We start from the raw sequence: 16,358 nt of genomic DNA on the forward strand, positions 1-16,358 counted from the left end.
GTTTCATTCTCATCTGATTCGTTCACCGAAAAGAGCTGTTACCGAACAGCTCTTCGACTGGCCTGTACCCGGGGCGTCCAAATCACTAAGTCTGCCCCTGAGTATAACGCCATGTAGGCTAATGACAGGTATAAGGGCAATGTTGAACAAGCTATCTTCCTCCTTATTCTCATGTGGAAATGTTGAGATGAAATTAATTACCTGCATCATCTCAGAGGGAGGGGAAACGGTGCATAAAACCCATGCAGGTAGACTACAGACAGGCATTATTGTAACACACACATACACATGCACGCATGCAAAGTCGCGCGCGCACACACACAACCACACACACACACACAGCCTCTCTCACAGTTACCTAGTTAAATAAAGGTTAAAAAAAATACAAAATACACGCATACACGCGCGCGCACTCGCACGACGAAGGGGAATCACTGAAGCTTGGATTTCACGTCGAGGCGCTCTTGCCCAATGCAATATGTTGCTAATCTGACTGCGCGTTGAATCATATCAGAGAGCCGCTTCATGTTTATCAACGTCAACCAGGGAAACCAGAGGCGGTTTTATCTCTTGCCCGAGCTCTTTCACTTTTTAAGAAGGACGTACATAGCCCACGCGTAAAACCTCGACAGGACACGTGTAATTTTGAGTCAGAACGGAGGAAATAGAAGCAGGTTTTCTTCTAGGTTCTGAATAACGCGGGTGAAGTTTTGATTCATTAGAATCTGCAACGCATTGAACGCTTACTGTCAAAGTGCATGTGTGTTTTTTAGTAACACGAAGGAACGTTATAGCAATTTCCTAACTGCGAAAATTCAAAGCAACTATTCTTTGCAGGGGGTCCTACAAGTATGTATGATATCAACATGTTTGTACTACTAGATTCCCATCTGGACCTCCTTTAGAATTGTAGAGATCTGTGCAGTGATTGAAGTAGTTTTTATGTGTAAACCTTTTCCCCTTCTTATTGGAATAGTTCAAACAACATAAACCCTCTGGTTGACACTTTCCCTTTACAAATGATGTCAAATCTCGGATTTTAAGATTTTCAGAGAATGGTAAATGATCGATGGAAAATCATGAACAGTGTTTCAGAACTCGAAGATGGACATCAGCATAAATCTCAGGTAGGCATTGCATGCTGCAAGTATTCATTCATTGCTCTGCTCTCCACAAAAGCAAACAAAAAAAGCAGGTGAAAAGCCTGCAGGTACCAGAAAGTATTTAATAAAATAGCATTAATATTTTAGTGGCTCATAGTATTGCATAACTATTGCACATAGTTACACATAGAAAACGAATGACCATTTATTTCGTGGGAACTAAATGTGCCTTTTTACGAAAACCATAGCCTACCTATCACATACGGTTTATCTCATGGTCCGACTTTAAAGTTATGGTAATATGATGTGAATTGAGTGTTAAATTCCAATAATATATGATTTGCTGGTAGATCCATAATGGTGTAGGCCTATTTATTTAATTTCCTACATTCATTTATTGTAATCTATTCATCAATTGTTATTGGAGCGCATGAATTGATGATGATTTCTAATTGACAAATGGCAAGATGTCCAAATGATCCATGGAGAAACAGAAATTGAAGCCCTCTCTACCATCGGGCTTTTTTCCCCTTAGCTTGTCATATTTAGAAATAAAAATATGTTGACCTTTCATTGTCGGGTCCAGTTACTCTACGATTTGTGCATCTATTGCAACATGAGCCAGCTGCAAATCTGCATTTTTTAAATATTGCCTGTGAATGCCTTTGTGATGTGATCCTTATGTCACCTATTAACTGTATACTCGGTACTGGTACTGTATATAGCCAAGTTACTGTTACTCATTGTGGATCTATTCCTCGTGTTATTCTTTTTCTAGTTTTCTATTATTTATCATGTTATCTATCAGCATTGTTGGGAAGTAAGCATTTCACTCTACGTTTACGAATCATGTGACAAATACAATTGTATTTAAATTGATTTATAACAGTCACTGTGAATGAGTGAGAGCACTTCTTTCTGCTAGTTGTCCATCTCAGCGGAGTATTTGGCATTGTGGAATGGCGTGCATAGGTTGGGCTAGGGTTGTCAAGTAGTATTGTTTAAATGTAGTTTAGTGTCTGAGATGAATCATGTTGGCATGATACTCTCTTCTCTTCTGGCAGTACAAATATAGCCCATAACTATGTTATAATTAAGCCTAATTATAATTACGCAATAAGGCACGGGGTGTTGTAAATGGCCAATATACCACGGCTAAGGGCTGGTCTTTAAGCACAACGCAACGCGGAGTGCCTGGATACAGCCCTTAGCTGTGGTATATTGGCCATATACCACTAACCCCCGAGGTGCCTTATTGCTATTATAAACTATTATTGCTATTATAAGCTATTATTAACTGGTTACCAGTAATTAGAGCAGTTAAAATACATGTTTTGTCATACTCATGGTATATAGTCTGATATGTCAGCCAATCAGCATTCAGGGTTTGAACCACCCAGTTTATAACTATATTTATTATCACTGTGTGGTTGACTGCTACAAGGCTTTATGTAAAACTGAAATTGTTGTAAAGAATGCTCGTCTAAAACTAACTGGAAACTCTGGCCTTGGTTGAGAGGAAGGAGATGAGATTACCGTTCTGCCTTATAGAGTCTGCCTCCATTCCTCACTGTTTGCTGTGACCAAGTGTTGTAAGCCTATCTACAATATGAGCATTTCTGGAATGCTGCAGCAGTTGGCACATATTGTTAGCCAGCAATGTGTTTATTTTGTGGACAGATCTTCTTCAACACCTTTACAGTATATCCTGTGAGTGATACAGGAAATGAACCAGTAAAGTGAATGACCATGCATTTAGGGCATGCTGAGTTGACGGGGAAGGCTAGTGAAGCTTTTGGACTCATGGCTGTGGATAGTTCCACATGGACTGTCTGTACATTGGACCAGTGATGTAGTGATAAAACAAAATAGACTGGTAAACTCTTATCGCCGGTCGCAGTGAAAAAAGTAACACTCCCTACACTTTCCGCAAAAGTTGGTAAACTGTCAAGCAAAAATAATTGTTGGTAAACTGTGTTTACTTGCATTTACCCTCCACTACATCACTGCGTTGGACTAAATTAAGTATAGCAGTCGAGAGGCAGACATGAGAGTAGATTCTTGGATGGAAGTTATCAGCCTTATGAGGCCCAGTAAGATTGAATTTAACTCCATAAGTGGCCTTGATGGTACGTTAACACACTGACCGCAGACCAGGGAGCACGGACGCACACAGACAGACAGACGGACAGACACTCCACACACACACACCTGATAACTGTCTGTCCTTCCTTTGGCGTAATGAGAGAAGAAAGGGAATCAATCCATCCATCCATCTCTCTCGCTCTCTCTCTCTCTCTCGCTTTCTCTCGCTCGCTCTTTCTCAGAGTGCAGTAGTTAGGCCTATAAAAAGTACTCCACAGGAATTAGTACTGTATTATATGCTGTAGTTTCACAGGTAGCCTACATATTGTTCTCATGTGCTCTCTGTCACGTCAGTCAATCCTAGCTATTGTCTCCTATCCTGATATGTCTTAAAGGTATACTCAGCCATATAACATCATCATACACACAACAGGGTGGTTTCCTGCCTGCAGACATCAACAACAACAGACCTCAAATCTACCAAGACAGCATTTGCTCTTCCAATTTGCTCCCTCCCTTGGGGCATGCCCACTTTGGGGAGAACGAACAGCGGCTGTAAGCAGGAAGTTGCCCGGTTGTATATAATGCCATATTACTGAGTCTACCTTGACCAATATATTCTGTTTTATGACAGCAGCCATTTGACCAGTATTGAATTTGTTCATCATCACATGACCGTCTGCTAAGAAAATGTATAACAGTTTTTCAGAATTTAGAATTTTATATGTAGCATTTAGCCTGTGGATTTTAATGACATGATAATGACATGAGTGAACACGGCAAACTTCAGTGAGCAGCACAATGTTGACGAAGTTTGATATCTGCAGAAAACATAATTACACACCCCTAACAAATGTAGAATAATAATAATAATTACACTTCAATGAAGTCAGACAGCTCAAGGTTAATGAGTAGTAACAGTACCTGGAAATGGGAACTTTTATTCCCACCTTAAAGGGATGTTTTTATTTCTCTACATCAATAAGAATGCCACAGGGTTACTTTTACACCAAACTAATGTAACTTGATGGCAGATGACGATGGCTTCGGCGTGTGTGTGCGCGCACGCGTGTGTATGTGTTCAGCTGGGGACTGGACTGAGAAAGCAGACGCTGAGGGAGTCTGCTTACAGGGAAACATGAAGCGGAGATATTAATAGGGCCCCCTCCTCTCGTAATGTCTAGTAGACAGTTATCTCTGGGAGATGGCTCATTAGAGCATCCTGTCCTGCCACTGGCCCATCCACTGACTAGCCCACAATCTGCCAGCTCCCATTTGCTGCACGGTCGGACCTATTAAGATGTCCCAGTACGCCCACGTTACTGTCGTCAGTCTGCACATGACAGTATGGAAATGCTGGGTTGTTATGTTTGCGCCTGTTGCATTAGCTTCTTATTGTATAAGCCAATTGATCCAAGATGTGGATATAGGATCAATTGATCAGATGTGGATATAGGATCAGTCATTCACCATTTACCATGAGGAATCCATTTTTAGAGTAAATTGTTGCTAGAATATACATCTACAGGCTCAGGCCTCTTTGACTAAATTTGTACAAGTTATGGGGTTATTTTCTAGAGCAGTGAAAAGCAAGTTAACATTTAGTCGTCGAAGTGGCAGGCAATCGCATCTTCAACAATGAAAGCGAAAAATACTCAGGCTAAAATGTCAAGAGGGTTATAATTTGAGCTACCTCTACTGCAAATGCACACATTTTCCACCCTTTTCTCTCTTCTTCCCTCATTCTGATGTCCAGCCATTCTTTGTTCAATGTGTTTTTGTTTTTGTTTTTCATATTCAATTTTACCTTTTTTTATATACTGCTTTAGTAACAACCTGCTGTTTCTACCAAGCCTAAGGGAACCCTGAGGGCTCTTAAAGCGCTGTTATCACAGACGCCAGGGATCACCCTGGTGTGAAGCCACCCAGAGGAGGTGCAAATGGCTTTGACCTGCTCCACTAGCCGGTCAGCAATCAGTGAAAGGAGCGTCAACACATGCACACATGCACACAGACACATGCACACACACACAAACACACAAACACACACACACACACACACACACACACACACACACACAAGCTGTTAAAATAAGAAGAAATTACGGTTTAGTAGAGAAACATTCATTCTGTTGATGACTTTTGAGTGGACTTGGCATCTGTCCTATCAGATCATAGACTGATAGACTGCCAAGCCCCATAATCTATTATGGACAATTGAATCAGGCTTTACAGTACATTCTAAAACTCTTACTAGCCATGTCAGTCTGTCAGACCGGCTTCAAGTCATCACAGTTCCAATGTGCTAACCTGACATCTAAGCAGAGCAGATATTTTTGGCTTCAATATACATTGACTAAAGATGATGAATATGATAGAGAAATCACTTGTTGTTGCCTCTAACACCAGAGATACAGTACATTCCAATAGACTGTAGTCGATAATGTGTATCTGAAAACTCAAAATATTTATTTCCAGTGGTCTCTGGATTCTAGACTTCACTCCTCTGCATTTGGTATGGCCGACATCATATACATTTCTAAACAACACATTGCTATGCAATGTCTCTGTGATGCCTGGCTAATGCATTCTGCTCTGATTAATGCCGACCTATAAACATGCTGTGAGCCACTAACTGAAAAGAATGGATTACTGTGATTACCTCCAGTGGCTAAAACTGCCTTCCTTTCCTTCCTTCCAATGATAAAATGTTTCCATTTGCTTTCTACTTAAATGAGCGCTTACTATTAATTTATCTTTGTAGTCGCAGGCAGGGCTGGGTCAAGGCGAGGGATAAGAAGATATATATTTTCTACCGGGTGTTTGGTATTCATTTGATCTTACGACACCATGGCTCCTAATGAATAGTCCTCTCCTGTCTGCTCTCCACCACTGATTTCAATGTGACCTTTGAACTAGAATATAACTATTACAAACTCCATTACCTCCTGCCGATTTATTAATGAAGATGATATTTTAACGGTAATACCTAATGCTGCATTTAGATGAGGGAAGCAAAAACCGCCATACCGATCGGCATAGCGGGACAAGAAAGCAAGAAAGACGGTGATGACAAAAGCAAGCCAGCATGACGGGATGTGTTCCTATGGTGATTTCAGGAAACAAACAGTGCAAATCAACATCCGGTAGAAAACAACACTACAGCAGATGACAAAAGTTGAAATATTTGAACTCTGGCGGCAAGTCCCGTCTACCATAGTGGCTGAAGGCATTCACCACCAGACTCAATGGTATTTACCATCGTTCTGTCATTGAAAACAATGACATCACGTTTGGCATCGAGCGTCTACCTCGTGCCATCTAACCGCAGCATAATTCTATATTACAGTAGGAGGTTATGTGGTTAAGCATGTTGTAGACAGTGAAATTTAATGAACAACGGTTTAGACCATTCATCCATCTAAAACTTCAAGGATTTAGAACAAAATTCTCCCCCAAGCCACCCAGTATGTGAAAGAAACCGATTAATAGCAACTTTCATTCTGCTTAATGTAATAACATTGAAAAGCGCACAGCCACCCCCCACTCTTGACTATTATTAGTTTTTCACTCCTTTATGCACGCCAGTGTACAATTCTCTACATCCTCTTGTTATCTTCAACACCGGGGAGGCTGTGAAAGTATACCTGGTGCCACAACACTCCTGAGTAACAGCCGGGGTGGATGTAGCTCATCACAAAGCAGTTGAAGTGGGAGGGAGGGTGTTTGATGTCAGACTTGTACCTCGGATGCGTTGGAGTGTGGTAGTACAAGGCAGGGTTGAGCAGCAAACCTTCCCTTATAAGAGCTCTCTAAAGCACAGGGAGGATATGTTGAGTATCAGACCTGTGGAAGTGGTCTCGGGAGCCCGGCTCCAGCCTGCAAGACAAATCGCTTTCTCCACACTTGGCTGCCTGTCCTTGGAGTCCTCTGACAGAGGAACCTGCCTGCACACTGGGGGCTACTGGAGCTGGAGACCCGGTCTGTCTGAACAGGAACTGTCTTTAGGCTACAGGCAGAGGAGGGCAAAGGAACAGAGAGGCAAAAACATACCTACATTTAGGCACATTGCACACATACACACCAGTGTGTCCCGTAAATGCATATAGGGGAAACACTGCACACACACACACACACACACACACACACACACACACACACACACACACACACACATAATGCATCCCCAGAAATAAAAATCATGAAACTCCTGTCAATTTGGTGAGAGCCTATTTTCTATCAGTGGGTAAAATATAAATGTTCCCCATGATTTAACTTCTAAGTGGTCCGTCTGTGAAATCAGGAAACCGTGTAGGAGTTCCAACTAGGAACGCATCATAGCTACATAGTTCTCGTCACTGGAGATAGGGGTAACACACCATCACATTTCATTAAAAAATGACCTGCACTCCAGATCGCCAAATCAGCCCATAGATAGTATGGGCATACTTGTCTAGAACACATCCATCCCTTTATATCATAATTTTAAAATATATATACAGTATATATATTTCACCTTTATTTAACCAGGTAGGCCAGTTGAGAACAAGTTCTCATTTACAACTGCAACCTGGCCAAGATGAAGCAAAGCAGTGCGACACAAACAACAACACAGAGTTCCACAAGGAATAAACAAACATACAGTCAATAACACAATAGAAAAGTCTATATACAGTGTGTGCAAATTAGGTAAGATAGAGGAGGTAAGGCAATAAATAAACAGCTGGTGCTTAAAGTTAGAGAGGGAGATATGAGTCTCCAGCTTCAGTGATTTTTGCAATTTGTTCCAGTCACTGTCAGCAGAGAACAGGAAGGAAAGGCGGCCAAAGTAGGAATTGGCTTTGGGGGTGACCAGTGAAATATACCTGCTGGAGCGTGTGCTATGGGTGGGTGCTGCTATGGTGACCAGTGAGCTGTGATAAGGGGGTGCTTTACCTAGCAACGACTTATAGATGACATGGAGCCAGTGGGTTTGGCAACGAATATGAAGCGAGGGCCAACCAACGAGAGCATACAGGTCGCAGTGGTGGGTAGTATATGGGGCTTTGGTGACAAAACGGATGGCACTGTGATAGACTGCATCCAATTTGCTGAGTAGAGTGTTGGAGGCTATTTTGTAAATGATATTGCCGAAGTCAAGGATCGGTAGGATAGTCAGTTTTACGAGGGTATGTTTGGCAGCATGAGTGAAGGATGTTTGTTGTGAAATAGGAAGCCGATTCTAGATTTATTTTTGGATTGGAGCCGCTTAATTAATGTGAGTCTGGAAGGGGAGTTTACAATCTAACCACACACCTAGGTATTTGTAGTTGTCCACATATTCTAAGTCAGAACCGTCCAGAGTAGTGATGCTGGACGGGCAGGCAGGTGCAGGCAGTGATCGGTTGAAGAGCATGCATTTAGTTTTACTTGCATTTAAAAGCAGTTGGAGGCCACAGAAGAATAGCTGTATTGCATTGAAGCTCGTCTGGAGGTTAGTTAACACAGTGTCCAAAGAAGGGTCAGAGGCATACTGTTAAACAGCCACCACTAACATTGAGTGGCTGCTGCCAACACACTGACTCAACTCCAGCCACTTTAATAATGGGAATTGATGGCAATTGATGTAAATATATCAATAGCCACTTTAAACAATGCTACTTAATATAATGTTTACATACCCTACATTACTCATCTCATATGTATATGTATATACTGTACTCTATATCATCTACTGCATCTTTATGTAATACATGTATCACTAGCCACTTTAAACTATGCCACTTTGTTTACATACCCTACATTACTCATCTCATATGTATATACTGTACTCGATACCATCTACTGCATCTTGCCTATGCCGTTCTGTACCATCACTCATTCATATATCTTCATGTACATATTCTTTATCCCTTTACAGTTGTATGTATAAGGTAGTAGTTTTGGAATTGTTAGGTTAGATTACTCGTTGGTTATTACAGCATTGTTGGAACTAGAAGCACAAGCATTTCGCTACACTCGCATTAACATCTGCTAACCATGTGTATGTGACAAATACATTTGACAAAGTATATATTTAGCTTAGATGTGCTCAATCTAAACAGTGTACAAAATTATTAAACTCAGTTTCCCTTCAAGTAACATCTCGCAATGCACCCTGTGTGTCTGTAGGAAATGTGGGAATGGGCTGTTGTTGCCATAACAACGTACTCTGCACTCATTCTGGTCAGAGAGGAACTGCAAGTTGAACTCAGTGAGATAGACACCTAAATTGATAGTGAAGTTTGTTTAGGAGATTTTACAGCTAGCTAACTACTTCACGTGCTGATATTGACTTTGGTATTATTGTGTGTAGCTATGTTTGCTAGCTAGCCAGCCAGTCAAGAAAAGGAGCATTGCATTGTGGGTTTTGGAGTCGACTTCAACAGATTTTCACAACGATTTGCACATGTTGCTACCAACCTTATTTCATATTTTAAATTTGTTCACAATTTTTTTTTCTCCACATATCATCATTTAACACTGTTTAACACGGTTAGGAATGAGTGGTTTGGGGTGGATTATCCCTTTAAGACAATTGAATATAACAATTGGTACATTCTGGCACTTACTTAATCATTTTTTGAAGTAACTACCTCATCCCAAAAGTTGCTTGTTTCAGTTAATCACAAATAAACCAAACCATAATTCTTAAGTATGTTTATCATTTTGCATGTTCTGTTAATACTACTTCAAAAAATAGCACACTGTAAAGTAAAGTGTAATGAATGCTTCCAGCTGTTGGGATCTAAAGATTTTAGCAGTTGTGGTCTCTGGTTAAAATGAGACATGTCTGTTTTTCTGCATCAGATGGGTCTGGGGTGTGTACTATATTGTCCTTTTGGACTATCACAAAAATATATTTTTGTGATAAAATGCAGTATGTCCTTATATTGAAAAATGCAGTACGTCCTTAAATTGATGAACAGAACAGTGAGTGGTTGCAGAGTAGTGGAATTTAGAGCCCGACCGTTTTTTTTGGGCCCGATACCGATTCCGATTTTTTGGGGGACAAAATGTACCGATACCGATATATCTGCCCATATACTGCTTTACGCTGGGTAAATTAAAAGGTGTCATTTTTCCACACTGAATTCTCAAAAATTGCCATTGAAAACAGCAATAGTTCAAGAAATATGATTCAATTGATTTCTTATATTGTGAAATTAATGACACATCATGAGGATGGCCACAAGTTTTTCGATAAGCATGAGATTCCCTTTTTTCATCCTATTGACTGAATAAAGGTTATCGGTGGAATTATTGTCCGATACCGTAGCGTTAACAGGCCAATATCGTCGGATGATATTGAGAAATTTTAAATCGGTCAGGCTCTAGTGGAATTGCACTTTTGTTAAAATAAAATAAGTTATTCCCATAGTGGCTCATAATTTCTTCCTTTAATGAGGTGAACATTTTGAGGTACCCTCTGTTCATATTTGCATTTGAATGGCAATGCATCATACTTACTGCTTACTGTACATTACCCCCTAGTTTCTCTACTCACCTGATAAATATGCATCCGGCCGTCCCATTCTTTTAACATTATACAATAGCAGTACAGTTTAGCTTAACCACAATTGGAATCAAACTCTTTCCTAATAATTGCTGATATACAGCCATTCCCGTTGCACTCACTATCAGTTTCTCGATTAGACACAATCTCCCTACCACTACCACTTAAAGGATGTATCGCTCAGTATTGTCCTAAATAAGCTCTCGCTGTGGCGTGATGACAAGGTGCAAATATCAGTGATGAAATCCAATGAATGCTGAAACAGAACAGCAGTGTGGCTTGTGTGTTTTCCCCTCTTGGCTAGAGGATCAGACTAACACACACACAAGAGGGAGTCTTAATCACCCAGCTGCGGAGGAATAAGTTGACTACTGAGCCCGGAGCACAAAGAGTCCCCTCTGGCCATTTCATTAGCTGTGCTAGACCGTTTAAAAAGACAAAGGAGACCATGTCACAGCCCCACGACATATTGGGTATTTTTGTACGATATCTTCATTAGGTTTGAGAGTTTGTTGGTTACTGGTGAAACTAGTCAACATGAGAATGAAGAAAGCTTGGTAGCCAGCTATGAATATACAGTGCAGATGTAGGATCATAATTTGATCACCCTGTTGCTTGAGAACTTGCAATGCAGGACATTTAAAATTGTAGTGTATTGAGGTTTAAAAAGGCTTCTGAAGTTACGAAAAATGTATCAACCCCTACAAAAATGTCCATTAATTATAATTAACATTTACTATTGCTGCAGGATTATTTTTTCTGCTGTAGCAAACTGGCTCAAATTACAATCCTACGTCAGTATAGCCCAGCTTTTCACTTTATCTCTGCAGCTTTGTCACTTCGAAGTAAACCCAGTAGGAAATATGCCTAAAGCCATTTTAAAGATCAAGGGTAAGCCTCAGCATCTGGTCTCCTTATATTACAGACCTATTTGTAGGGATTGGTGCTCTTCCAAAGAATTATATGTTAGGATACAGTATGAGACATCCTCTTCTTGATTCAGGCAAACTCTGATAGCTTTCTGGGATTATTCTCCCATGGCTCTGGTGTCCAAAGATCAAACTGTTTTTTTAATTTTTCCCCCGTGCCCTGCAGCCCTCTCCTACTATGAAAGTTTTATATTGACTTTATAAGTCTGGTTTAGGGGTTCAGATGACCATGCGCTAAATGGGCCCTCAGCAGTGTACTTTGGCAGGCAAAGCAACCAGAATAGACCATTCCGGGGGCAATATTTACCATTTGTTAGATGTTAAACAGACAAACATGAACTGTGCTGTCGAGTGAACCGTTCACTGCGTATGCATGGAGGAGAATCATAGCATGTCAGTGCCAGCACGGTCACAAGGAGGCAACCAGCTCCCTCTTGAGTATGCTTGAGAATGTTCAGTGTTTGTCTTGAAGGTGAGCTAATTCACCCCTCTTATCTCTGGCACTTTCTGCCAGCTGCTGTTTCCAGATAGATTACTGTCAGATTGAGTCCACTGTATGTGTGGTAAGAACATTAGAACGGCTCACCATGACTGACAGGGAGCGTGCTTTAACATGAGTTACCGTCCAAAACAGAACACAGGATATCAAAATCTGAGGCAAAAACAACAACAACATATGTTTGGCTGCTGTCCGGGTTGCTTTTTTACCCCCTACTGTACACAGGTAGTGGTACACATTCTGTGACATTGACTGTGTCTGCATCTGCCCAAAGACTGATCTAGACCCCATGGTCTTTCCCCATTCCCAAGTGGAAGACAAACCACCCTCGACATCTGCACTGACATTCTAGAACACGGGGAGTGACCTTCTAGAACACTGAGAGCAGTCGAACCTCACGACAGCAGGTCAGTTAAGGGTTGTAACTGCTTCACTGAGGAGAGGCAGTTACATTTCCTGTATGATTTTTTTTATATTTGGTATATACTTCCCATAAAAAAATTATAATAAATGCAGCTCCTCTGGTAATTGTATTTGTATTTATTAGAGATTCCCATTAGCTGCTGCCAAGGCAGGGGTCCAAACACATTAAAGCACTTACATCTCACATAAATCAAAGATAAACAGTACATCATATATCATTATTACACCACTACATACAGTGCATTTGGACAGCATTCAGACCCCTTGACCTTTTCCACATTAAAGCCTTAATCCAAAATTATTTAAATAGTTTTCCCGCCCTCATCAATCTACACCCAATACCCCATAATGACAAAGCAAAACCTGTTTTTTTTAAACATTTTTGCAAATATATACAGTGGGGAGAACAAGTATTTGATACACTGCCGATTTTGCAGGTTTTCCTACTTACAAAGCATGTAGAGGTCTGTAATTTTTTTAATCATAGGTACACTTCAACTGTGAGAGACGGAATCTAAAACAAAAATCCAGAAAATCACAAAGTATGATTTTTAAGTAATTAATTTGCATTTTATTGCATGACACAAGTATTTGATCACCTACCAACCAGTAAGAATTCCGGCTCTCACAGACCTGTTCATTTTTCTTTAAGAACCCCTCCTGTTCTCCACTCATTACCTGTATTAACTGCAACTGTTTGAACCCGTTGTTTGGAGGAAAAAGAAGGATGAGTACAACCCCAAGAACACCATCCCAACCGTGAAGCATGGAGGTGGAAACATCATTCTTTGGGGATGCTTTTCTGCAAAGGGGACAGGACGACTGCACCGTATTGAGGGGAGGATGGATGGGGCCATGTATCGCGGGATCTTGGCCAACAACCTCCTTCCCTCAGCAAGAACATTGAAGATGGGTCGTGGTTGGGTCTTCCAGCATGACAACGACCCGAAACACACAGCCAGGGCAACTAAGGAGTGGATCCGTAAGAAGCATCTCAAGGTCCTGGAGTGGGCTAGCCAGTCACCAGACCTGAACCCAATAGAAAATCTTTGGAGGGAGCTGAAAGTCCGTATTGCCCAGTGACAGCCCTGAAACCTGAAGGATCTGGAGAAGGTCTGTATGGAGGAGTGGGCCAAAATCCCTGCTGCAGTGTGTGCAAACCTGGTCAAGAACTACAGGAAATGTATGATCTCTGTAATGGCAAACAAAGGTTTCTGTACCAAATATTAAGTGCTGCTTTTCTGATGTATCAAATACTTATGTCATGCAATAAAATGTAAATTAATTTCTTAAAAATCATGCAAAGTGATTTTCTGGATTTTTGTTTTATGATTTTGTCTCTCACAGTTGAAGTGTACCTATGATAAAAATGACAGACCTCTACATGCTTTCTAAGTAGGAAAACCTTAAAACCTTATATAGACAGGTGTGTGCCTTTCCAAATCATTTTCCAATCAATAGATTTTACCACAGGTGGACTCCAATCAAGTTGTAGAAACATCTCAAGGATGATCAATGGAAACAGGATGAACCTGAGTGTCATGTGTGCTCTCTCTCCGGCCTCTAGGTCACCAGGCTGCTCGTTATGGCTTACACCTGTCACCATCGTTACGCACACCTGCACATCATCAGATTCACCTGGACTCCACCACCTCCTTGATTACCTTTACCTATATGTTACTATCTTTGGTTTCTTCCCCAGGCGTCATTGTTTCTGTTCCTGTGTCATGTCTGTCTTTTTTTCGTGTGTCTTATTTTGTATTATGCTGTGTTTATTTATTAAAACACTCACTCCCTGAACTTGCTTCCCGACTCTCAGCGCACATCATTACACTAAGCTCAATTTGGAGTCTCAAAGCAAAGGGTCTGAATGTAAGGAAGGTATTTCATTTTTTTTTATACAGTTGCAGAAATTTCTAAACCTGTTTTCGCTTTGTCATTATGGGTTATTGTGTGTAGATTGAGGAGGGAAAAAATATATGTAATCCATTTTATAATAAGGCTCTAATGTAACAAAATGTGACAAAAGTGAAGGGGTCTGAATACTTTCCTAATGCACGGTATCTACAATACAAAATGTGTTATACCACCATACAACAATATTATAATGTACTGTCTGTGTGTAGAGTGTGTGTGCTAGCTTGTGTGTGCGTATGTGTTCTTCAGTGTGTGTGTGTGTGTATGTGTGTGTGTGTGTGTGTGTGTGTGTGTGTGTGTGTGTGTGTGTGTGTGTGTGTGTGTGTGTGTGTGTGTTCACAGTCCCCGCTGTTCCATAAGGTGTATTTTTATCTGGTTTTTAAATCTAATTCTACTGCTTGCTTCAGTTACACAATGTGTGATAGAGTTCCATGTAATCATGGCTCTATGTAATACTGTGCATCTCCCATAGTTTATTCTGGATTTGAGGATTGTGAACAAATCTCTGGTGTCATGTCTTGTGTGGTATGTATGGGTGTCCGAGCTGTGTGCTAGTAGTTTAAACAGACAGTGCATTCAGCATGTCAATACTTTTTGCAAAAACAAGTAGTGATGAAGTCAATCCATTCTCCACTTTGAGCCATGAGAAATGTGTACATTTTATTAATGTTAGCTCTATGTGTACATTTAAGGGCAAGCTGTGCTGACCAGTTCTGAGCCAATTGTAATTTTCCAAGGTTTCTCTTTGTGGCAGCTGACCACACAACTGAACAGTAGTCCAGGTGCGACAAAACTAAGGCCTGTAGGACCTTCCTTGTTGATATTGTTGTTAAGAAGGCAGAGCAGCGCTTTGTTATGGACAGACTTCTCCCCATCTTAGCTGCTGTTGTATCAACATGTTTTGATCATGACAGTTTAAAATCCAGGGTTACTGCAAGCAGTTTAGTGACCTCAACTTTCTCAATTTCCATGTTACTCATTACAATATTTAGTTGAGGTTTAGAGTTTAGTGAATGATTTGTCCCAAATACAGTGTTTTTAGTTTTGAAATATTTAGTACTAACTTATTCCTTGCCACACATTCTGAAACTAACTGCATGTCTGTGTTGATGTGTGTGCAGGTTGACATTTATTGGGATGAATCTTGTCCTGGAGGCAAAGTTGGGCAACTTCCACTATATGGGCCTGCTGCAAAGTCAAAAATGTACTATAATACACAAAAATGCATGAAAATAACTGCTTTTTGGTCTTAATTTAAGGTTAGGGTTAGGCATAAGGTTAGCAGTATGATTCATGTTAAGGTTAGGGTTAGGTTTAAAATCAGATTTTATGACCTTGTGGCTGTGCCAGCTAGTGATACCCTTTAGAGCTGCCTCCAGTACGAGGCCTCCCAATAAATATCAACCTGAGAGTGTGTGTGTGTGTGTGTGTGTGTGTGTGTGTGTGTGTGTGTGTGTGTGTGTGTGTGTGTGTGTGTGTGTGTGTGTGTGTGTGTGTGTGTGTGTGTGTGTGTGTGTGTGTGTGTGTGTGTGTGCTCGATCCAGGCCTTTTTGGCATGTACAGTACTGAAATTAAATTGCTGCTGCGTCAGCCTCGTAATTCCCAGCCGGCAAGGTTTTTGATTTGGTGCCAGGCTTTTAGCATGAGACACGTATCCTGGACCCTGTGCGCCCTCCCTGTACCCATAACATGGGTACACCATTAAGGCCAGCACCCCTGCTCATGTCACACCAGAGGGTCATGACCTTTATTATCCCTGCCTCTTTCTAATGGTGCCGAGATCTGAGCTAGCTTCGCCTCTGCCTCCCTCCACATAGGCTGTGTCTGAAATGCCACTCTATTCACAGTATAGTTTGCACTACGTTTGA

At 41.0% G+C, this 16,358-nt stretch overlaps 1 protein-coding gene across 1 annotated transcript in view; it reads left to right on the forward strand.

Moving 5' to 3' along the window:
• The first annotated feature begins 333 nt into the window (after positions 1 to 333).
• The window catches only part of fibcd1a (fibrinogen C domain containing 1a), a 99,538-nt gene continuing 83,513 nt past the window's right edge, over positions 334 to 16,358 (forward strand). Inside the window, exons 1-2 of the mRNA XM_024417061.1 lie at positions 334 to 849; positions 1,045 to 1,127. Coding sequence (XP_024272829.1) covers positions 1,056 to 1,127 — 72 coding nt within the window. The 5' untranslated portion in view covers positions 334 to 849; positions 1,045 to 1,055. The remainder of the gene's footprint in view (positions 850 to 1,044; positions 1,128 to 16,358) is intronic.

Source organism: Oncorhynchus tshawytscha, linkage group LG04, assembly GCF_018296145.1.
Source record: "Oncorhynchus tshawytscha isolate Ot180627B linkage group LG04, Otsh_v2.0, whole genome shotgun sequence".
Lineage (NCBI taxonomy): Eukaryota > Metazoa > Chordata > Actinopteri > Salmoniformes > Salmonidae > Oncorhynchus > Oncorhynchus tshawytscha.